We start from the raw sequence: 25,617 nt of genomic DNA, 5'->3' as shown, positions 1-25,617 counted from the left end.
GGGATTGGTATCCCGTGAGATTAGGCTCTAAAATGTCTATTTTACCCCATGCTATTGCTTAGCAAACAATTAGAAAAATGGTAAAATAGCCTTTTGAACATTTATAAATTATTTTTTTAGTGTTGTTAATTTAAAATTATATATTAAATAAAAAATTTAAATTATAAATTATAAATTAAATTTATTTGAAAAGAATAAATTATAAATTATGGCCTTATAAATTAAATTTTTTTAGTGTTGTTGAAAATTTAATTTATATATTAAATAAAATTATTTTTTATTGTTGTTAATTTAAAATTATATATTAAATAAAAAATATAAATTATAAATTTAATTTAATTGAAAATAATAAATTAAAAATTATGGCCTTATAAATTAAATTTTTTTAGTATTGTTAAATTATAAATTATAAATTATAGATTACAAATTTAAAATTATATATTAAATAAAAATTTTAAATTACAAGGGTAAAATAGTCTTTTGAACATTTATCCTTATCTAGTCCGTCTAACCAAACATTAGATTCACTAAAAATAGTCCAATCCAGACATCTAATCCCATGACTAAACAAACATAATATACAAATTCAATCCAATCAAATAGTCCGGGGACAATATATCCCGGGACTAACTGTCCGATAGATTACAAACTCTTAAGAAAGTCATGGTGGCCAATTAGATTAGACCTAGTTAGTTATACAACTATCTTTTGTTTTATATCTTCTTATATTTCATTTTGTGGGCCTTACTTTAGGCCCACAATTATGATATCCGAACCATTCATCTCGTAACCTTAAATGATTGCTAAAAATTAATTTCATCAAATATCAATAAGTAGATGAACAAATCACATTTATTTTATAAAATAAACAGTTAAAGTTTAAACTCATAATGTCTAGTTTAAAAAATAAATTGTAATTTGTTCATGTTTAGTGATGTCCGATGAAATTAATTTCTTGCACAATTCATATTTACTATTGAGCTTGTGAGATGAATAATTCGGATCATTATTGTGCGCCTGAGATGAGATCTACAAAATAGAGTATGAAAATGTATGAAGAATAGTGGTATGAAATAAAACCATTCCTGTTCCTAGGAATACTGATAAACAACAATATGTTTATGGATATAGAATTGACTGCAAAACCAACCGCATAAAACGTTACGTGGAGTAATATGGGTGAAATTGTATATTTTATATGATAGCTCACCAGGATTGGCCTTAGGCGGATTTCGAAAGTGAGACTTATTACATATATTTTTTATAAAAAGTTTATAAATAAAATAATAATTACTAATAATTTTTTATTGGTTATAAGTCATAAAAAGTTTCCTTACACATATAATCATTAAAATTATAAATTAAAATTTATTTTCATATATTAAAATACAAAAAAATCTTTACAAAATTCAAAAAAGATAAAATATGATCATGTTGTTTTATAGTTAACAATAATCAACACAAATAATATAATGCATTGATATTTAATAACGAAATGATTATGTTGTTATAATTTGATATCTAATAACATAATCATAATCCACACAAATCACAATTCACTGACTATTTGGTAGCAAAACACAAATTATTGAGAAAAAAAATAGGAAAAAAAATTAAGACAAAATTATTCAATTAAATTATAATAAAGAGGGCAAAAAAATTAGGGCAAACAAAATTATGAGAAAGAAATTAGGATATAATTATTCAATTAAAAATATGATAAAGAAAGAGAGAAAAAAAATTAAGATTAAGTTTTTATATAATGAGTCTAAATAGAGTCTATTGTTAAGATTTTTTTTATTTGTTTGAACTGATTATATAAACTTTAAATTGTGCCTAACAATGATTACACACACACATATATATATGGGAGACTTACTGATAAGTCTCATATACAAAGTTCCAGACCCAGCTAATCCTCAAACAAAACACTTGCACCAATTAGTCCTATACATTTTTAATTATTACCAAAAAATCCTTTTTTTTTTTTTTAAAATTTACAGACACTGTTACATCTCACTACCGTCGGACTTCCGTCAAACGGTCGCCGAAGACTCGTCGGAATGTTCAACATCACCGGAAAATCTCCGGAGTTTTGCCGAAAGTTCACCGGAGCGTTAAGAACGTTAATGGAAGTCGCTGGAATGCTCAGAACGTTCACTGGACGTTGAGAACATCACTAGAGACTCATCGGAATGTCTAGAATATTGTCGGGAAAAAAAAATAAATGGAGAAATTAGAACAAAAAACATAGTAAAATGTGCTAAATATTGATAAACTAAAAGGAAAAAAAATAAAACGACAAAAAACAGCAACAATGGGAAAAACATATGCTATTTTTCAATTTTTGTAAAGTTTAAGCAAATAATCTCCAATATTAATCAAATTGAAAAATAAGTTTTGAAACTGTAAAATGTTACAGTTTCAAAGCAAAAATTATTAAGCATTTATCTTTATTAATCAAACTAAAAAACATGTTATGAAACTGTAAAATTTTACAGTTTTATACCATGATTCATTCCAGCACCAAAAAAATTTGAAACTATAAAATTTTACAGTTTTAAACCATAATTCATTCCAGCACCAAAAAAAAATTGAAACTGCAAAATTTTTCAATTTTTACCGCCTGTAACTAAAACTCGAAAACTACTTGTTCAAAATTTGAAAATTTTCTCCATTAGAACAGAAAAAGTGAAGTGTATAGCAGAGAAAATATAAAAAAAATAAGAGATCGAAGGAGAAAGACGGATATAGAGAGAGGATTGTATTCCGGCAATTATTTTTTGTTTAGATCTAGCCAAATCTGATGTAGATCCACTCAAATCTGATGTAGATCCACATCAGATCTAAATAGATTTACTCATCTTCTTCGTCGAAAATATATCTTCTTCGCCGTCGATGAGGGTGAAGTCATGAGTTGATTTCGATGGTTGGTGGTTACCGGTGAATCCCAATTAATGGTGATCGTCGGTCACCCATAATTATGTATTAGAAAGAGAAAGAGAATAAGAATGACGTGATTACCGATCGTCGTCCATGACAAAGAAGATGAGAGAAAAATGCAAAAAAAAAGAGAGAGGAAAACGTAAAGAGTGAAGCAAAAAGCAGAGAGAGAGAGAGAGAGAGAGAGAGAGAGAGAGAGTGGAAAAGTAGGACTTTTGGGTCCACTCAAAAAGTTGCTAGATTAAATAGTGTACACATATTTCAAATAGGACCTGTGGGTAATTTTCCCATATATTAATTGGGTCTAACAGGATCTTTTTTAGGCCTCTTAGATTGGGCCTCAAACAATAAAAAAATATTGGGTTTTGAACTTTTAATATAATATAGAACTAACAAATTTTAGAGTCATATTTTGGGCCAAAATTTGGGGGTCTAAGGCAGATGGCTTACTTGCCTTAGCCCAGGGTTGCCCTGTTGCCAACCATGTGATATGTATAATTAGAATTATTTTATGTGGTTGGTTCTGGAGTCGATTATGTGTTCATAATTTTCTTGATAAATGAAATACGTTGAATAATAATATTAGTATAACAACATTTGAATTCTTGTTGTGTTACTGTCTCATGTATTACAATTATATTAGTTGAATGGGTCTCATTGTTTGCATTTGTTGCAAATATGCAAACATGACACATGAGATAGTAATTAGAAGCGTTTTGATTATCACAAGTTGGATCATCCAATATCATAGAGTAGTTGGGTTTAGTAGACCTATTTTGGGATTAAGCTTGTGATCCGAACTGTTCATTTTTTAAGACTCGTTAAACAGAATATTTATGAACTTGTAGATACACTACAAAATATAATGATTTTAGAGATCGAACTTTTTGTACTCAAAATGGGCCTAAAAAGGTCATCTGGAAAATTTAAAAAAAAAAATGATCTTTAACAATAAAATTTTGAAAATGTTGACCTTGAAATATTTTTATATTCTTCAATTTTGCTCCTCATGAATTGATTTTTTTTCCAAGGGTTTACTTTTTTGGTGACTTTTTTATTAGTTTATTTTCTTTTTAGTGATTTTTTTTTAATGTAAAAAAAAAAAAAAATAGGCTTTTAAATTCTATTCAACGAGACGAATTGTTGAATTAAAAATAATTTCAAAAAGTTGTATAAAAAAATTCACAAAATACAAATAAGCAAAAAATAGTGAACTTTTTTTATATTTAAATATGTACTTTTTTAATTCATCTATACAAGATCGATAAAAAAAAAATTGATATAATTTTAAAAATAGAAAATCATTAAAATAAAAAAAAATGCCTTACTAAAGAGAATCCAAACAACTTCTAAATATATCAAAAACTCAAACTACCACGAAACATTAAAACACTAAATATACTATATTAAAAATATGTTAAATTAATTTTTCATGACACCGGACGAGGATCCCTTCAGTCTAGTTTTGGATTGGAGGGCGTTGTTTGGGCTCGTAAAACCCACCATAGGTCTCCATTTTAATAATTTAAACTATTTATTTTGTCGGACACATTTTATATTTCTTTGACACAAAAAATTAAATCGATTTGATAATTGTAACTTGTTCAATTTATTATATTTGTTAACAAAAAAATGTATGATTTAAAAAATAAATCATCGAAATAAATCATTTTTTTGTTAACAAATATAATAAATTGAACAAGTTATCAAATCAACCTTATTTTTTGAGTGAAAGACATACACAAATGCTCAAGAAAATAAACTATTCAAATCATCGAAATAAAATCTGTAACAGACCTCACTCACCCAAACAGCACCGGTCCTCTCCCTTTAACCACGTCAGTTTCAATCAATTCCACACGCACCATGAAAAATGGCAAACCAATCAGAATATAAAGTCCTGCTGAGCAACCACCTTCGCAGCAGCTCTTCACCATCCAAGCAAATGGATCTGGGATGGACTTTCCTTAGCCTCACTTTCCAAGTATTATGTTAATACAGTCCTGCTTCGCGCGATGACCCGTGCCCGTGGTTCAAATAAATTTTAGCATGGTAAGCCTCGCTCTCATTGTAAGTAGAAAAAAATGACCTTTGATTTGTAAAAAATTTCAAAATTTTGTTGGGTTAAAAATTTTTGAATTTTTTTTTTCAAAATCACTTTTCTTTCTATTACGCATCAATCAATCATTTTCTCTCTTTCTCCTCTCTCTCTCTCACATCCTACACATCAATCAATCACTCACTTTTTCTCTCGTTTTTTTAGTAATAAGACTGATATTATAAAAAGCTTAAACAGAGTCCAAAACAGGTTTGGGATACAAGGTCCCTAAAGCATCATTACATAATGATGCCTACAGTTTTCTCTCACACCCATCTATTTAATTACAAAAAAAATTAAATCATCAAAAACTCCAAAACTATTCTCAAAACATTACAACCAAACAAATTTTCAAACTTTGTACACTCTTTCTAGAAAATTATTTTTTAAAATTGTTTCACAAATATGAGCCAAACATGGCCAATATGTCTATAACAGGATTGCGAATATCCACTCTGTTGTTGGCTTCATCCATGCTTGCTTGGTAGTTAATTCTTATGTTGAAGTAACGTATTATAAAACAAAACAAAGAATACCTAGCTTTCAAATCGTTTTATTTTCTAAAGGTATTTGAAAGGGAAAAAAAGAGAGTATAGTTAGAAGCTACTCATCAAAACGAAGAGCAAAATAATGGCAACTCCCAATTTTTCCAACATAGATTAAGATAATGCCACATATCATACATGAATAACACTAAACCAACCACCATCCACAAGGTAAAACCAACAAGAAATAGTTTGAAAGGAAAAAAATGTTCTAAATTAACATCTTGTATTGTACATATATTCATCGCAAGAGTATGAACTTAACAATGGCCAGAACTCATGTGAACAAAACGCATTGAAGAAGCATCAATAGAAATGGTATTCACAGGCCTTTTTTTGTATGTCTCAATAGTGAAAATAAAATGGCTAACACAGCTCTTTGCTAATCTTTTATGCATCCATTTAAAATAAAATGGCTAACCTATGAAATGAAATGAATATGGAAACGAATAACCAAGTCCAATGGTGGGCCTGCATGTATTTGTATAATTAAATGCATGCATTCGAAGATTCAAAGAAGAAAACCAACAACAAAATATGGAGCATAATTATATTACTTCTCAAAAACCAAGAAACAACAGGGGAAAAGAATATATGAGCAAGTAGAAATATTGTCTCAATTGAAAAGAATATTAGTTCCATGCATTAATATATCCAACATTAAAATGTCCTATGGTATTTGTATATCATTTATAATTGAGCCATAGATTACATTTAAGAAAATAACTGTAATTGACGTGTGTACTGCTTGAATGCATAATGCACCAGAACAAAATCATTCCTGCCTTCGGTATTTTTAGCAAGACCTTCAAGCAAGTCAACCAATCAATAATACTGATAGCAACTTTACATAATCAAGATACAAGGCACTAATAGCAATGCCTTTAAAATCACAAACAAATGCGACAAAAAATAAATAAATAAATAAACAAAAAACCCTCTCTAGAGTCTCCCTGATAGTACAAAACCTCTCCAACACAAAGTGAAAATATATTGCCTTGTTATTAGTGGTCTGTCTATTAAATTAATTTTTCCCCTTGGTACTTCCATTGTTCAAATCACATCATCCATTGTTAAGTTTTCAAACAAGCTAAAAATCATGCTCTAAATGATAAAAAGCCAACAAAAAAAACCTACATTAGGCACACAAATGTAGAACCAGGTTCACAAATATTATAGTATGCAATTTGTGCATTGGTCTAATGCTTCTTTTCTCTTTATTGTGTGTTGCTTCTCTTATGAGATTATGTGTCTGGTTTGTGTTTGTAGAGTAGTTTTTGATATTAAAAGTACAAAAACTTGTTTAGTTTGCCTATTTTCAGAAATGGTTTTGGAAAATTGTTTTGGGGAGGGAGTTTTAAAAAAAGTGATTGATTTGATGTCTATGAGAGAGAGTGTGTGATTTTGGAAAGTAGGTAACCAAACAAAATTTTGAAATTTTTTTTGAAAAAATTTGTTTGGTTTGATTACTTTTGAAAATTTGTTTGTAAAGAATTTTTCCCAAAAATTTTTCTGAAAAACAAACCAAACAAGGCATGTTTTTTGGGTAGTCAAAACAAAAGGAAGAGAATTTTTTGTGCAGTCCCCATAGCAACTGTATAATATCAAAGGCAACGAAAAATCAAAGCAACATAATGAGGTTCGTCACCAAAATGATACAAATGGTGGGCCCTTAACATTTATTAACATGAAGGCTCTAAGAAATCAGAATGGTAAAAAGAGGAAACCATTTTAAAATCTAACCAAATAGTTTGACAGTTAAAGAGTAATAGTAGTCAGTTGAGATTACACTTTAAGCTAAATCAAAATTCAAGTGCAAATCAAAATTCACCTAAACCCAATCATATCAATAGTTCACTTAGATGTGATATGAGGTAGTTACACATATAGATCATCATCCTAAACTTTATCCTAAGACGGTGTAGTTTACCTTTACTTTTGGATATATTTTTCGTTTCTTTTCAAATATTACTTCATAAATCTTTTCTTACTTGGTTCCACCAATGTTAATATCACATGACACTTTAGATCCAAGAACATTTAGGATCGAGTTCGCTCCAATAAAAGAGTGTTTTATAGTGTAGAATGCATAATCTTTTGGAAGCTATATTTATGCAAGACAAAGATAACTCTAGAATCAAACAACAAATCCACAAGATTAAATCATGTTCAATTAATGCTATTGCAGAACTATATCATTATTATACTGCTTTGGCTGGGTATCTCCACACTCGGTGCATTCACTACTGGAATGGTGGACGAGCTTTAAGTTTTGGAAATTGGAATAGCAGATTTGGAGCTCCATTCCTAGTGCTCTGTTATGGTCTGTGTGGAAAACCAGAAGTGATTGTGTTTTTAATGGAAAACAACCAATCTTTGAGGATCTATGTGAGATAGTGAAAGTTTGAGTGGCGATTTGGGTGAAGGCTCATTCACATGGGCTATTCTATTCGATCAATGATTTTATCTCGAACTTACAACAGATTCGGTTTAGTAGCAGGGGAAGGTAATGGCTCATTTGTTAGCATTGTCTTATGGTGGTGCTATGGTGTTCATATGATTTACCGTGGTTGTTTCTACATTGGGACCTTGGAAAGTATAGCTATTTCTTATTGGTAATGATATGTTCTTCAGTGGTTATGCCAAGCAAGGGATGGCTGGAATGGACATGGAACACGGGTTAGCTGCTTGAGTGGAATCAGAGGAGCTGTGCTGGTTCTATTTTTGTTTCTTTATTTTTATGGGTTTTGTTTTGTTCTAGGTTGGTTGCTTACCAACTTTATGTGATGCTTACAGATGATTGGGCTTGCCCTATGATGCCAACCTAATTGGGATTATTTTGCTTTGCTATGATACTTTTGCATCCATCTTCTTTACTGATGTATGATGTACTTCGTTATTCATCAATAAAATATTTTTTGCCGATCAAAATAAATATATATTATACTGTTTCAGCCAACCTAATTTTATCCATACTTGTGTGCTATGAAGCACGGATACTTCAAAAAAGGTGACGTATCCGTATCGGATACTTATCGGATACCGATACTCCTCGGATACTCGCGGATACGTATCGGATACTTCTTAAAAGTATCGGATACTTCTTAATTAATTTTTTATTAATTTTGAAGTATCGGATACTTAATTTTGAAGTATCGGATACTCGAAGTTACATATTACTTATAATATTTTGTTTAGTTCTTTGATAAGAAGAATATAGTGAGAGTTAAAGTAATAGAATTTGTCAAATTGATGTATCCTTGTTGTCTCTCTCACTTCTCTCTCGCTTTCTCACTCTCTCACGTTTCTTCTCTCTGCTCTCATTCTTTTTTTGGTGTTGGCATGTAAGGATGATGTTTAATTTGCATTTGCTTTTGCTTTTAGTTTTGGATGTTTTATGAATGTTTGAACACTTTTAAGTTAATAGAAATCCCTCTCTTTATTTATTAATTTACTTTAAGTTTTATTTTTATGCATATTACATTATTAAAATTATAATTTTTTTTTTTTTTACGAATGTATCCCCGCTGTACCCGTATCATACTTTTTCAAATTTTGACATATCGCTATATCCACATCCCCATATCCCATATCCGTATCCGTGCTTCCTAGGCTATCATTGATGACTTAAAAAAAGTATATTTACTGAAATTTTTATTTAAGAATGGTTTTTTGGCTTTAGCTAAGGTCTTGTGATATTCACTGATGAAGGGGAACAAGTTGAAGCTATTGACCTTGAAGACTCTTAGTTTTATAGGAATCTTTCTTCTTTATCAAGTTATCTTTTGCTTTAGGTTTTATTTTTATGCATATTGCATTACTAAAAATTGTTAAAATAATATTTTTTACGAACGTATCCCCGCCGTACCCGTATCCTAGTTTTTCAAATTTTGTCGTATTGCCGTATCCGTATCGTATCGTATCGTATCGTATCCATATCCCGTATCTGTATCCGTGCTTCCTAGCTTGTGTGTTATCAAGCAATAATTCAAGTATGAAGACCGATCCATATACCTAATATAAACAACTCAAGGAGGAAAAAAAAAATGTCACTTGTCATCCATCTATGTTGGCATATTTAGTAAAAGATTTACCACAATCCAGCTACAATTTTTGACGCATAAGATAAATTAGGATTGTTATAGATAAGCTCAATCACCAGGATTCCTATGTTCGTGGCTTCTTGTGACGCTTCAAGCAAATGATGAAGCATAGGATTGAATGCCACTGTAAAAGCATAGTCAACTATTCGTCCTGCAAGTAACCAAGGAAAAGAAAAAGTTACACATTCCATTATAATTTTAAAATCTGCCAATAATATAGGGATTAAAGCATCAACATGAGTTTCAAAATCCAATTTTATCACATTGTCATACTGAAACACACTTTTATCTCCAGAATTTGGAGTCAGTTATGTAACCCTAGAAAAATTGATCTTTAAATTAACAAAAAAACAAAAAGCAAAAAAAGAACTCTGAAGGAGAATTTTACCAATCCAAAGAGCATCCTGTGGGGAATGCAATGCCTGCTTGCAGACTATTCTAAATATTCTCCAGGGTTGCACATATAAGTCAAACATTAATACTTCAGGCTTCAAAATACCTTTGATGTATTTTCGAACCTAAATGTATGTAAACAAAACCTTAAATTTGATACACCAGAAATAGAAATCGTTAAAGAAAATTTTCACAACCATTAACAGAAAGTTTTCACTACCAGATCCATTCATGAAGATGCATTTGCAGATATTTTTATAGTAAAAATAGCAAAAATTAACACACACACACACACACAAAAAAAAAAAAAAAAAAGGAAGCATCAGCCCAAGTGTCTTCTCTGAACCTTAACAAAAAAAAAAAAGGAAATAAAGAAGGAAAATCCAAATAAATGAAGGAAAAAACAACCATTTTGCAATCTAAAGATGCTTATTTTTATAACTCTAAACATGTAAATATAGATACATTGCCAAACCTAAAAAAGAAAAAGAAGAAAGAAAATTTAACAATGAAAGGAAAGAAAAATAAGAACAAAAGGGATAAACAAGGGAAACTAAAATAAAAAAGGGCAAATTACACTGGTATTCCCTGTTACCGTGGTCTCTACATTTTTAATTAGCTCAGTTTTAAATTTTGTGTGAAATTGGTCCGAGACAATGCCATTAGGATTTCTTTTACAAAAAATATCATTGAGTTCACTAAATTGATCAGTTTATAATTTTACGGCATCCACTCATATGAGCATTTTTTTATAAAGTAATACTAATAGTTGTAATGATTGGGCAAAGGTAAGAAATTGAAGGTCAAAATCAAGCCAGAAGGTCAGTGTATGAACTAACTACTGGTGTAATTTCTCCAAAGAAACAAAAAAACAAATAGAAGATTCCTTGACTCTGCAAAGATTGAAAATTTCCCTGTACAAACACCAAAATTCTTACTTTCAGAACAACAAAGAAAAAAGCTTTTACTTGAATATAAAAACAAAAACAAAAAACGCTTACTTTCAGAACAAGAAATCACAAAGAAGATGGACAAACCAAAGTAAGAAAAAAAAGTAAAAGAAAATTGCCGAAAAAAAAGAAGAAGAAAAGAGAACCTACTTGAAGCCGTAGTCGAATCAATCGATCTGATTGAACCCATCAGATTTAGAGATCGTCATCCAGATCGTGAACTTGTTGGTGTCAAGATGGTCAACCCATTGTGGTCCAGATTTGCAGATCGTCGTTGTACCCATCTCCATCACCTCGGCATCGTTAGGAAGAGTGAAACAGAGACTGAAACAAACTTGGCTCGTAAAGGAAGGCTGTTAATTTACCAAATAATCCAAAAGTCTCAAAGAAAACAAACAAACAAACAAACAAACAAAAGTTAAGTTGAATAAAGGTGAGGGACAAAAACGGAAAGTAAAAAAGAGAGCCATGGTTACTGTAGCTCCCCCAATGAAGCTTCTATTTGCGCACCCCATTACACTTTATCCACGCCTTTCTTAGGGGTTGTTTGGGGTGTCCTAAATAAGTGCACTTTTTGTTTTTTTGGACTAAAAAATTGAGGTTGAAAATATGGATGTTTGGGTTAACTTTTTTACTTTTTATGGAAAAATGTGTAATAAAAAATTATAAAAATTGATTTGTAGGGAAAAATTTGAATTGAGAGTTGTACAGCCGTAATTGTTGACTTTTGGTGAATAGTGTTAACTTTTTAACTTTTTGAATAACTTTTTGGCTTTTTAGCTTTTTTGAAAGTACCCAAACTTGGCCTTAATAAATAACCCGTTCGAAAATAGTATTTCAAAAATAAAAACTTGTTCGGACGTAGAATTTCAAAAATTATTCAGTGGATTTAGTTTCAATTTTTTGAATTTATTTTTTTGAAAATTAAGTTTTTTTATTTCTTGTATTTTTTTGTTTTTAGTAAATATTTTAAAAATTTTAAATATTTTTTTTACTTTTTAAAATGCACCTTAATTAAATGTATCTAAAGTAAAATATTTATAAAAAAATATTTTAAAAAATTAATAAATATATAAAAATACGAAAAATATATTGACTTTTCATATTTTTTTATATTTTTGATATTTAGTGAATTTTTTTAAGATTTTTTTCACGAAAATTATATTTTTTAAATGTATTTATGTTAGGTCTATCTAAGAATTAAAAAAAAAAAATTGCTTAAAATATTTATAAAAAAAAAATCGATAAAAACAAAAAAAATAAAAAATAAGGAAGTAGAATTTTCTGAAAAGTGTTTTCAAAAAGTTAGAAACTGAGAGGGAGATTTGAGCCAGACTAGTACGACCGAGCTACATTGGCTCGCACTGCAACGAACCAGGCGAGAGCCATTTGCTCGGTTGGTGTAGCTCCTCGGTCGGTCATGACGAGCCAAGCTATACTTATCGACCGGAGCGTGGAAGTCGTGCCTACGCGGGGCCGAGTTGTGATTCGGCTAGTTGTTCGCTCGAATCTACAACGCTGTATCTGGACCGAGCAGAGCATAACTCGGAGTAATCTTAGACCGGTTTGGCGGGCGACATGCCAACTGGGTAGTCAATCCGGTTAGAGGTCGACGCGCCTCGGGCGTTTTGATCGTGGCTCTGTTTCTACCCAGGGGATAGGTCTGTCATGATATCCCGGTAGGGCGTGCCACCTGGACCAGTGGTAAGACGAAAGGGAAATCAACTCCTGGCACACGTCAATACCGTTTGGCGGTTCCATATGTACCACTTGGAGGTTTTAGCTTTTACACACGTAAGGTGGTGAGAGGTGAACACTGCCACCTGTCCAGGAGAGGACAGCAGAGGTGGTGCGCGCACAATCCCTGAGGCTGTATGGCCAGCCTAGAAAAAGGAATGGAAAGGGAACGTTGGAGGTATGTTAGTTGAACAACTCTCTCTCTCTCCAAAAAACATATCATTCTTCCTCAAATGATCTGACTTGATCGTCAGAGGGTCTATCCGGCAACACACCGCCGGGCAGCTCACCGTTTATGTGTTTCCAGGACAGACGCCGTTACACGAAGCTTGAGTTCAAGGCGTACGGGAGGCGACAGATATTTCATCCCGTACAATTGGCGCCGTTTGTGGGAAGTCTTTGACACTCAAACCTTGCTCCTTAAGCTTCTTCGACTGTTTCCATGGCTAGCAACGACGAAACTCCATTGTCCGTCGTCGATGGTGTCACACCAGAGTCTGTCCGACGGAGAGAAGGCCCACCGAATGTCCCAGCCATGGCGGGCCTCGAGACTTCTTCGAGAGGTGCGCGAGACAAACGCAGGAGGAGTACTGATCGCTCGAAGAGTCTAGAGGGCCGTCGACAGTGGGGGGAGTCCCGTGCACAACGCCTGGAGCACAAACTCAAAGACCAGGACACCCTCATTCACAAGATGGCAGCTGAGATGGAGATGTTAAAACGCCAGATTAAGCGGAAGGGTGTAGCTGGAGAGGGCAACCTCAGTGAGCGCACCCCGTCTCCTCGTTCTAGCAGTCGCTGCCAAGAAAGGACGCATTCTCTCTCTATCACCAAGAATTACAGGGTTGGAGACTCCGACCCAAGGGAAGGCTGATCCTTCACTCGCGACAGCACTTACCGTCCCTCGCACCCATCATCGATGTTGCGATACTCTTTTTCCACCCGTGCCGGAGACCTGAGAGACGTGTTGGAGAAGAGGGCGCGCCGTAAAGAGACTCAGAGATTGCCGGCGTTGCAAAGGCTGAGCACCCAAATCCATCATAGTGAGGAAGTGGCAATGCCAGCGCCCAGGGTAGTGGCCCCTGCGCTAGTGGACAAAGAACTGGCAAGACTCACGACTACACCGCTGTCTCCAGAAATCGAGAGTACACCTTTCCCTGCCGGATTCCACCAGCCTAAGTTCACATTGTACGACGGCAAAACGGATCCGTACATGCATGTGAGTCATTACCGGCAAGTAATGGCTGGACACCGGCGGAATGACGCCTTGATGTGCCTGATATTCCCAGCAAGCTTAGGAGAACTGGGCCTAAAATGGTTCGAAAGGCTTCCGGAGGGGAGTATCAAGGGGTGGCAGCAACTAGCGGAAGCCTTCGTCACCAGATTCAAGACCAATACTTGAACACCGAAGGAGGTTGACCATCTTCTGGGCGTCAAGATGGAGCTTGGGGGTTCGTTGAAGGCATACAACGCGAAATACTGGGAAACTTACAATGAGATCATCGACTGCCCCACCAATTTGGCGATCACTCAGTACAAGCGAGGTCTCCCAGTCGGACATAGGCTTCAAGATTCACTTACAATGCACTAGCCCTCAACCATGGAATCCTTGATGCAACGGATCAATGAGCACATTCGTGTGGAGGATGACGCCGCTTCCGCTACCAAGAAGGCTAATCATAGATCAACGCCGTGGTTCAAGCCACGATGATAGAAACAAGGGTCGCAGAAGCGACCAAGCTAATGCTCCTCGTGACGAGGAGGAAGATGCCAAGAGAAAATTGAAGGCGCGAACCGGTATCACCACGGTCTTTAAAATCCCTATTTACCGCATCCTGAGTGAAATCCGAGGTGAGCCTTTCGTCCGCTGGCCGGCCAAATTGGGGAGTGCATAGAGAGGCTTCAACTCGAGGTATCGCTGCACCTTCCATGAGGAGCGGGGGCATCGAACGGAGGACTACTTGCCGCTCAAACAACATTTGGAGGAGTTAGTGGCGGTGGGACACCTTGACCAATACATAAATGGGGGTATGAAAGCTGCTCCACCGGAAAAAACCGAGCCAAACGGCTTAGCCTCCCTTGAGGCAGCGTCTCAAGGCATAATCAACGTCATCCATGGCATCATTGAACCGGCAAGGGTCTGCGAGCTAAGGGGAATGATTAAAAAGGCCGAGCACATGAGGGAAGTGCTCTCCGTTCAGCCCGCTGTGAAGAAAGGGAAAACCGAAGAAAATGATGTCCTTACCTTCTCAAGTAAGGACTTGGAGAGAATTCAGATGCCCCACAATGACGCTCTGGTAGTGACTCTTCGCGTCAAAGACTTCAACATTAAAAGAATCTTGATTGACCAGGGGAGTTCGGTCGAGATCATGTATTACGACGCGTTCAAGCAAATGAAGTTGCAGGACAAAGACTTGGCCCATGCGACGTCTCCTCTGGTGGGTTTCAACTCTTAGCCAAAATGGCCGATAAGAAAGATCATACTGCCGGTCAAAGCGGGCTCGGTCATAAAGCAAGTTGAATTCTGGGTGCTCAAGGTCCCATCAACCTACAACTTAATCTTGGGCAGGGGCTGGTTGCACGCCATGCAGGCAGTAGCATCAACCTACCATCAGGTTTTGCACTTCCCAGCACCAACCGGGCGGATAGAAGAGGTCTGGGGAGATCAGGTGGTGGCGAAACAGTGCTTCGTCGCGGTGAACGGCAGCCGAGCCACCAAAGGGTTTGTCCAAATGATAGAGGGACCGACGGAAAAGGAAGTCTTGGAAGACGTAGGGAGAAAGGCCGAGGAGAAATCAATTGAAGACTTGGTAGAGGTACGCGTGGATGAGAATGATCCAAACAAGTTCTTTCTCTTGGGCTCATCCCTGTCCAGCGCAGAGCGGCACGAGTACGTCGACTTCCTGATTTCCAACATGGAAGCCTTCGCGTGGACGCCATACGATATACCTGGCGTCAACCCGAATTTCATTTGCCACCGGTTAAATGTCTTTCCAAATGCACGGCCGGTCATCCAGAGGACCCGCCGCTCGGCCTTGCACCATGCTGAGGTAGTGGTGGAAAAAGTCAAGAACTTGTTGGAAACAGGGGCAATAGAAAAAGTGCAATACCCTCGGTGGATATCCAACATGGTAGTGGTTCCAAAAAAGAATGGCAAGTGGCAGGTGTGCGTTGATTATAAGACGGTCAACCGTGCGTGTCCAAAGGATAGTTTTCCCTTCCCACGAATTGACCAGCTGGTGGACTTGACCGCTGGCCATCAGAGGTTTAGCTTCCTTGATGCATATCGTGGCTACCACCAGATAGCCATGTATGAACTAGACCGAGAAATCACATTGTTCACCACTCCGAGAGGCCTATATTATTACAAAGTCATGCCGTTCGGACTGAAAAACGCCGGGGCAACTTTTCAAAGGATGGTAACCAAGATGTTCGCTCCCCTTCTGGGCCGCACCATGGAGGCCTACATCGACGATATGGTGGTAAAGAGCAGAGCAAAGTCTCAACACCTCGCCGACCTAGCAGAGATGTTCGCTATACTTAAACGCCACAAGCTTCGTTTAAATGCCTCCAAGTGCGCCTTCGGCGTCGGCACCGAAAAGTTTCTGGGTTTTTTGGTCACGAACCGGGGGATAGAGGCCTACCCCTTCCAAATAAAGGCCATACAAGAGTTAGGATGCCCAAACTCCACGAACGACGTGCAGCATCTCGCTGGGATGGCAGCCACGCTGAACAGATTTATAAGCCGATCTTCAGATCGTTGCAGGCCTTTCTTCAAAACTTTGAAGGCCAAGTTCTTCTGGGATGATGAGTGTGACCGTGCGCTGGCGGATCTAAAAGTATACCTTTCCTCAGCCCCTATCCTAGTTACGCCAAAGCCGGGTGAAGAACTGTATCTCTACTTGGCAGTCTCCCAACATGCGGTAAGCGCCGTTCTAGTCCGCGCTGAAGGCATCCAGCACCTACTTATCTTCTATGTAAGTAAGACCCTGCTCCCAGTTGAATCGAGATATCTGCCGCTAGAAAAATTGGCCTTGGCCCTGATGATGGCTTCGAGGAAGCTGGCGCACTATTTTCATGCTCACACAATAGTTGTGCTAACCGAGTTCCCGCTTAAGGTGCTCTTTGAAAAGGCAGATTTTACCGGGAGAATCTTGAAATGGGCTGTGGAACTGGGGCAATACAACATCAAGTTCCGACCGCGCACTACGATCAAGGCTCAATCTCTTGCAGATTTTGTGGTGGAATTTGCCCCCGGATTGCATCCGGCTTGCCCGATTGATTTGGGTCGTGCGGATTTGGCACAGCCCATGGCTCAGGCAATGGAGCCAAGCGCTGAATCACGAACAGAAGAAGTGCAAATGGCAGCCGAACTGGAAAAGCTAGATAATTCATCAGAAGACAAACTCAGCCAAGACATAGAAAGAGACCAGAATGAACCGACCGGAACATTGGAGTTGAGAAGCTCGCAAAACCCATCGGATTGCTGGAAGTTGTTCATTAGCGAGATGTGGAAGCTTTTCGTCGATGGGGCCTCCAACCGGCATGGCGCTGGGCTGGGTATCGTGCTGACTTCCCCGGACGGGCTGGTTATCGAGCAAGCAATTACGCTGGGCTTCCCAGCATCCAACAATGAGGTGGAATACGAGGCCCTCCTTACCGGACTAAGAACTGCTTTGAGAATGAGAGCGTTAACCTTTTTAGTATTCAGCGACTCCAAGCTAGTGGTCAATCAGGTCTCTGGGGAGTATGAAACCAGGGATGAAAGAATGGTAAAGTATCAGGCGCTGGCTCGCGCAGAGATCAAGAAGTTCGCTGCCATAAGGGTGGAACAAATCAACAGCGAAGAAAACAACACTGCTGACGAGCTGGCCGGCCTCACATCTACACAGACAGCCTTCCCTAACCCCTTCATGATAGAATTCTTAGCTCGGCCGAGCATTGAGGAACCAGAAGTGCCCGAGGTACTCTGCACCGACTTGGGGCTTTCCTGGATGGACCCCATCATCACCTTCCTAAAAGATAAAATTCTCTTAGAAGAAAAGAAGGCGGCCAACAAAATCCAGGCTAAGTCAGAGCGGCTTTGGCTCTCTCCATCCAGAGCCTTATACAAGAAGTCTTTTACCGGGCTGTATCTGAAGTGCGTCCACCTCGACAAGGTGGAAGCTTTCTTCTATGAGAACCATGAAAGCATCTGCGGAAGTCATACTGGGGGCAGGTCTTTAGCTTACCAAGCGATTTCCCAAGGTTATTGGTGGCCATGCATGCAAGCGGACGCACAGAAATACGTTCGCAGGTGTGAAAAATGTCAAAAATTTGCTCACCAAATCCACCAACCAGCCAGAGAATTGCTCTCCCTCACAAGTCCTTGGCCGTTCGCGCTCTGGGGATTGGATATTGTTGGACCACTCCCAGCAGCTCCGGGCAATCGCAAATTCTTCATCGCCGCTACCGACTACTTCGCCAAGTGGGTTGAGGCCGAGCCGTTGACAACCATAAAGGAAAAAGATGTGAAGAGGTTTGTTTGGCAAAACGTCATCACCCGCTTCGGTATACCGAAGGCCCTCATATCAGATAATGGCACTCAGTTCAATGGGAAACTCTTTCGCGGGTTTTGCGAGTAGTTAAAGATTGAGTTCTACAACTCCACACCAGCCTACCCTCAGTCAAATGGCCAAGCGGAAGCCTCGAACAAGACCATCTTGGACGGGCTGAAGAAGCAGTTAGAGAAAGCCAAAGGGAAATGGGCTGAAGAACTCCCTAACGTGCTATGGGCATACCGCACTACGCCAAGGCGATCGACCGGGGAAACGCCATTCGCCTTAGTCTACGGCATGGAGGCCGTCATCCCACTGGAAATCGGCATGCCAACCATCCGATCTAAAAGTTTTTAACCAGATTTAAACAATGAAGCAGTGGCCTTGGAACTTGACCTGGCTGAAGAAAGGATAGAACGGGCTCTAATCCATATAGCGGCCTATCAGCAAGAGCTCTCCAAGAAATACAACAAGGTCGTGCATCCAAGGCTACTCAAGATTGGAGACTTTGTCTTGAGAAAGGTATTAGGCAACACGGTGATCCCGGGCGAAGGTAAACTTGGTGCAAATTGGGAAGGGCCATAAAAGGTAGCTGGCTTTGCCGGCAAAGGGGCATACCATCTGGAAGACTTAGATGGTAAAGCGATCCCCAAACCATGGAATGCAACCAACCTTAAGATTTTTTACTTTTGAGATGTAATTGTTTTTGTTACTTAGCCTTTTGAACCTTTAGCCCTTTGGCATTTAATGTAAATCGCTGGCATGTAATGAATGATAACCCTTCTTTTTTTTATTATGAGTTTTGTAAAATGACAAGGATATTGGGCTACTGTGGATACTAGGGGCAGGAAGACCAACTTACACTAAGCCGAGCTAGCATTTTCTAGCCGATGTAGAGACAAGCCGTACAACCAGTTGGTGAATTGTCCAACTTGTTTAAGGGTCGAGCTGATTTTGCTCGTCCAAATGAAATGTTGGAAATTTGCCAAACTTCCAATTGACCGAGCTGATTTTGCTCACTCAATTGAAATGTTGGCGTTCCGACCAACCTGTAAGGGCCGAGCTGATTTCGCTCGCCCAAACACGAATTGACCGAGCTGATTTTGCTCGCCGAAATGAAATGTTGGAATTTTGCCAAACCTCCAATTGACCGAGCTGATTTTGCCCGCCCAAATGAAATGTTGGAATTTTGCCAAACTTCCAATTGACCGAGCTGATTTTGCTCGCGCAAATGAAATGTTCGAACTTTGTAGCCGAGCAAAAAGTTGGCGTTCTGCCCAACCTGTGTCGTGCCCGGGCTGAAAGTTGAGAAAGTTTACAAACCTGTCAAATCGAAGAAAATTTGCACATTGTAACCACGACAATCGCAACCGCACAGACATAGATACATGGCGGGTGAAAGTTCAAATTTTCATTGATACTAGAAGTTGCATTACAAAAGTGGGGCCAAGCCCGGTTACATTCCAAAAAAAAAAAAAAATGGGGGAGCCAGAACGGTCGAACATCAATTGAGCTCAATGTCAACTGTTTGTTTGGCAGTGTCAACTGTCTGCTTGGTCAGGCCCTCCTCGGCCCCATCACCAGCACCTTCCACAGCAACAACTTCCTGCTCGGCCTCTTCATCTTCGGCCCTCTCGGAAGCTTCGGGAGGAGTTTGGTCGGCAGGTTGTGCGGCGGCAGCTTCTTCTTCGGCAGCCTTCTTTGCCTCTTCGATTAGCCTTTTTTTGCGCCGCGCTCACGTATGCTTGCATGTAGGGCGGTATGAAGGCAACAGGCGGGTTTTGGAACATCTCGGCGTCTTGACCAAGGCCAACTTTTTCCACGGCAACTTTCCAACCGCACTGAAAAAAGATGTCCTTGGTCGCCTGAACCTGCCGTTCATAAGTCCTTTCTCCCTGCGCATACCCACGATCTTCGGCGTCGTCGACCGCCTTGTCCATCTCGGCCTTGTGAGCATCGCGAAGCTTGCGCGGCTCGGCAAGGTAGCGAGCTATCGTCAGCTTGACGGCCCACTGCTTATCTTCCTCAGCCCGGTCTAATTGCTCGCTCAGTTTGTCGCGCTCGGCCTCTGCCGCCTCCTGTGCGGCCTTCAGCTTAGCCAATTCGACTGTCTTGGCCTTGTTCTTGGAAATTGCTTCCCGCAAACTTTGCCACACGGTGATCATTCGCTCGTGGGCCAAGTAGTTCTTTTGCGCGGCCTGAAAACAAATGAAGATTATCAAAATTCAAAAACCGAGCAAAAACTTAATGAACAAAAGAGTCTCTTAACTTACCAACACAATTGACTTTGTTGCCGAGCTAATCACCTTCAGGTCGGACAGCTCGTCGTGCTTCTTCATGTCAGCGGGAAGGATCAGTCCCTTGGTCATGTTGAAACCAAGAGAATAATCCTTGTCTACGTAGACTGAGTCGGCAGCAGAGACAGCCCCGCCTTTGTACTTGAACTCGGGCTACCAGACCGAGGGGGCACTTGGGCTTTTGGATGGCCCGGTGAGTGGTTGATCGGTCTGATCCCCCAAGTCGGTTGAAACTTGCTCGGTTGAGTCCTCATCCGCCAGACGCTATCCGGCCATATATTTCCTCTGCCTTTTCTTGGATCGGCCAGCAACTTGTTCGCTGGCTAGAGCTAGCACAGCCCCCTTGTCCGGCACAATTAGCGTGGAAGAAGTCCCCCCCAGTGGCTTCCGGTGGCTGGGAGTCACTTGCTTCACCGGTGATCATGGATTTAATCGCTCGAATCTTCGCCATTTCTTGCTCGGCTGTGAAAGGAACGAGTTTGATCGGTGGAAGACTTGGATCTGGTTCTGGGGAAGGCGCATGCAGAAAGTCGGTGACCCTGCTCTTGCGCGGCGCTGTGTAATGGTAGGTTGGTTCAAAGCCGAGCAGCTTTACTGATTCTCACTCCTCGGCTAGGTGACGCAGCAAAACCCTAATGGCTTCCTGGTTAGCGCGGTTGTAGTCTTCTGCCAAAAGCTTGTAATCTGCAAAAAGAAGAAGTGTTAGATCGGCAAGAGAAAAACCAATACAGAAAAAAGACAATGCAGTTCACCGAGCTACTCACCAGCACTCCCAAAGTCTTTCCTAATGTACCAGCCCGGTATGGGCGCCTCAGTGTCCTCATAACGACCGAACACCCACAAGAAATCGTCGTCATTCGTTTCCTTATCTAGATTACCCTCTATGAGTTTTGCTCGGCCCTTCTTGACCTTCAGATACTAGCAAAACCCACCTTTATTTTTGCTAAGGCTGTATTAATGAAATATCTCGATAAGGCCGAGATTCAAACCGAGTCTCCTATTTAGCTCGGCTACACCATTTATTATCTTGTATGTGTTGTTGGAGGCTTGGGTCGGACACAGTCTGGTCTGCCTCAAAAACTCGCAGATTAGTGGCTGGACCAGGAAGCGAAGCCCTCCTTCCACTATGGACACGACTGTGAAGGGGCACTTATCTAGCTCGCCCCATGGGGTATCTCCCTTCTTGGCCAGCTCTAGATGGACGCCATCTGGGATGCTGTACTCCCTACGGAACTCGGCCAATGCACCGGGAAAGCTCACCATGAACCGGTATTTCCCCATCTATCCTGATTTTATTTGTTGGGTGATTTAGTTCGTATCTCTGTGAAAAATTTTGTGTCTTTGCTCGGACTTTGAGCTTCACCGGAAGTAATGCTGGTCAGGCCTGGTCAGTCCTAGTTTGTTCTGCATTATTAAGAGATCAGTTCAAGTGTTAGCGCGGCATAAATTGCACGGCTTCAATGTGGAGTTCCTAGCTTGGTGAAAGGTTTCTGGGCAATTCGATCGGTCCGACTCTACCTCGGTTCAATTATCTGGCCATTTTGGCCTTTCTAGTTCGGTTCCGGCTTTCAGCTCGGTCGAAGCCCCAAGAAGAGACCTCGAACAATTTTTTGCTCGGCTAAGTCTTATTTATGGATCTAAATGAGGGTTTAGCTCGGTTTTACCCAGTGTTTGTTCTGTTCATCCCGAGAACGAAGTTCGTTCGTTCAAGCCAAGGGAAACCAGGGGCTCAAAGGCCCCATTCATTCCTTCAATTTCGATTTCCCTAATGTATACAAGTTCTACGCAAACAAGGGGAGCACCAACGGTCCCAAGCAAAGAACGCGAAGAACAGGAACGAAGAAATGAAGAACACGAAGAACTAAAGCGTTAAAGTGCGAGGAAGGAATGGAAAAACTCACCAAAATCAGATGCTAAGTAGAGTTCAGTCCCTCGAGTTCGATTGCAGCTTTTGAAGGAACAGAAACGGATGTAGAGGAGGCAAAGGGACAGTAACGGCAGCAATGGCAGAAGTTGAGAGGTCTTGAGAGCTAGGGTTTTGAGGCTTAAAGATGGAGATGAACAGTGGGGGGGGGGCATGAATGACCTCTTGTGTACAAATAAAAAGGTGGGAAACCCAAACAGCGGCAGCCGTTTGAATTCTGCGCGTGAGAGACAGCTGTGGGGCTGCACGGTCCCAATAGTGTGGAGCCACGTGGCATCGAGAAGAGCGCTGTCAGTATGGCTATATGACCCTTGACAAGACTACTGGTACAATTCGACGGCCGATCAAACGATATAGCCCAGCCATGGCGGTGACCCCAATCACGCTCGGCTCGGCATTGGCGCAATTCAGGGACCGACCGAATGAGATAGCTCAACCGTATATGTAATCCAATCATGTTCAGCTCAGATGGGATTAAGAAGCAATTGAGAGGGAGATTTGAGCCAGACTAGTACGACCGAGCTACATTGGCTCGCACTGCGACGGACCAGGCGAGAGCCGTTTGCTCGGTTGGTGTAGCTCCCCGGTCGGTCATGACAAGCTGAGCTATACTTATCGACCGGAGCGTGGAAGTCGTGCCTACGCCGGGCCGAGTTGTGATTCGGCTAGTTGTTCGCTCAGATCTACAACGCTGTATCTGGACCGAGCAGAGCATAACCCGGAGTGATCTTAGACCGGTTTGGCGGGCGACATGCCAACCGGGCAGTCAGTCTGGTTAGAGGTCGACGCGCCTCGGGCGTTTTGATCGTGGCTTTGTTTCTACCCAGGGGATAGGTCGGTCATGATATCCCGGTAGGGCGTGCCACCTGGACCAGTGGTAAGACGGAAGGGAAATCCACTCCTGGCACGCGTCAATACCGTTTGGCGGTTCCATATGTACCACTTGGAGGTTTTAGCCTTTACACGCGTAAGGTGGTGAGAGGTGAGCACTGCCACCTGTCCAGGAGAGGACAACAGAGGTAGTGCGCGCACAATCCCTGAGGCTGCATGGCCAGCCTAGAAAAAGGAATGGAAAGGGACCGTTGGAGGTATGTTAGCTGAACAACTCTCTCTCTCCAAAAAAACATATCCTTCTTCCTCAAGTGATCTGACTTGATCGTCGGAGGGTCTATCCGGCAACACAACGCCGGGCAGCTCACCGTTTCTGTGTTTCCAAGACAGACGTCGTTACGCGAAACTTGAGTTCAAGGTGTACGGGAGGCGACGGATATTTCACTCCGTACAGAAACAAACATAGTAATCATTTCTTTTGATAGTGGAATTTCGAATTTATTTTTTTATTTTTTCGACATTCAACTTCCGAATGTGTTTATTTGAATTGTGTGTGATGTTCATAATAATAATTTCACTTCGAAATAAAATTATAATAAAAATAATTATCATTAAACATGTGCATAAAGTGAAATGAATGTGTGCAAATAGAAGCTCCCTTCTCCCAACTCCCTCTTATATTATAGTAGTATTGGTGAGCACACTGGTTTGTTTTCTGCTGCCTTTGGGTTCTTGGTGGTGACTGGATTCCTCCTCCCTAATACATTGATCTGGTCTGTGTTGCTTTGGTGAGCACATTGAGATTATTTTTTTTATTTTTTCTTTTTTACCTGTTTGTTTAGTATTTGGTTGTTTAACTAGGAGTCTATCGGCTCTGTGATTGTAGCTTATCTTTTTGTGATTGTAACTTATGTTTTTATTTCAAACTTATTTTATTATTGAATTCTTATAATCGACGTTTGTTTGTTTTGCCGTATGAGTTTTATGTCTTGATATTTTCGTAGTTTTTACATAGGTGCTTTCTTTGATAATTTTTACTTTATTTGGTGTGAGCTTTATTTTATGGGATAGACTTTTCTGTATGTATCATTTGACCATTTTAATAAAAATTTCTACTGTTAAAAAAAGAATAAAAATTGAGATCTCTAATTTTAAAACTCTAAAAAAAACTCTAATTCTATTTTTTCTCTTCCCACATCCCACGTCACTATAATTCTCTTTAGAGTTTCAAAATTAAAATTTTTTATCATTGTTGTAAAAAAAAAAAATCATAATAGAGAGAGAATATATGATGAGAATTTTGGAACAAAGTCAACTTTGAAGGGCCAAATTGTAGATATTTTGTTGGGGAAAAAAAATTAAAGAATGGACTACAAAAATTTAAGGGGGTACAAGAATTTTTAGGGGGTGCAAAATGTAAAACAAGGTTAAAATTATAGATACAATTTTGATTTTGCAGAATCTTGAGGAGGGACAATTGCCCTTTATGGACTTCATGTGGCTAGGAGCGTAAAAATAGCCTGCGGCTTGTAGGCTGTCTGAAGCCCGCCCACGGCCCAGGATAGGCCCAGCCCATGTAGGCTCGTTTGGGCCCGGACCTGAGCCCCAGCCCAAGAACCTAGGCTTGACCCTGGGCCATCATTTTGAAACCTAGTCCGGCCCATCGACCCACTTAAGGCCGACTCAAGGTCAGGCTTACTTGACCCGCCCGAGGCCCAGTGTTTTTTTTTATGAAAAATAATAAAATTTTGATAAAAAAAATTAAAAAAAAAAAATGTTCAAGCCTGTCCAAAGCCCGAATACCCCCTGGCCCGTGGCCCGGCCTAGTCTGAATTTTGACGGGAGCCTGTGAGACCCAACATAGGCCACCCCAGGCCAAATTTACATCCATACATGTGGCTCAATCACTCTTTATGGAGTTATAAATGCATTGTAAATTATCATTTCAAAATAAAGTGTCTATTATTATTTTTTGAAAAAACTGTTGAGAAATTCATTTTAAGGACTGTAGAGTATTAGATCTAAGGATTGCTTTATTTTAGTTGTAAAGCCGTGATTAGGGAAATTATTTAGCGTGAAAGGCAAATTATTGTTCAAAAGATATATATATATATTTTTTTTCCTACTATCACCAGACAACCATCGGTTGCCAATCAGTGAATAATTGTCAAAAAAGTTGGTGGAAGTGGCCGGCGGCTAGAGGTGACTGATATGAACAAATAGGTCAATTGGCTAATCAACTAAATCTAACTTAGTTAGTCA

The 25,617-nt window shown here is 39.4% G+C and overlaps 1 protein-coding gene and 1 non-coding gene across 3 annotated transcripts; one reads left to right on the top strand and one right to left on the bottom strand.

Annotated features, from left to right (window-relative positions):
• Positions 1–9,623: 9,623 nt before the first annotated feature.
• Positions 9,624–11,528, bottom strand: LOC114282609 (uncharacterized). 2 transcript variants are annotated; one of them, XR_014342834.1, is made up of 3 exons: positions 11,183–11,460; positions 10,078–10,207; positions 9,624–9,840 (listed from the first exon to the last, which is right to left on the bottom strand). It is a non-coding gene; the product is annotated as an uncharacterized LOC114282609 (transcript). The 2 variants fall into 2 exon arrangements; XR_014342833.1 differs by lacking the exon at positions 10,078–10,207 and having other exon boundaries at positions 11,183–11,528.
• Positions 11,529–14,204: 2,676 nt separating this feature from the next.
• LOC145800822 (uncharacterized) lies at positions 14,205–15,222 on the top strand. The gene is made up of 2 exons (XM_082890568.1): positions 14,205–14,310; positions 14,804–15,222. The coding sequence occupies exons 1-2, from the start codon at positions 14,205–14,207 to the stop codon at positions 15,220–15,222; spliced, it is 525 nt and encodes a 174-aa protein (XP_082746694.1).
• Positions 15,223–25,617: the final 10,395 nt, after the last annotated feature.

This window comes from Camellia sinensis, chromosome 10, assembly GCF_055761805.1.
Source record: "Camellia sinensis isolate YWXY chromosome 10, ASM5576180v1, whole genome shotgun sequence".
Taxonomy (NCBI): domain Eukaryota; kingdom Viridiplantae; phylum Streptophyta; class Magnoliopsida; order Ericales; family Theaceae; genus Camellia; species Camellia sinensis.
This window is presented reverse-complemented; position numbering and strand designations above follow the sequence as displayed.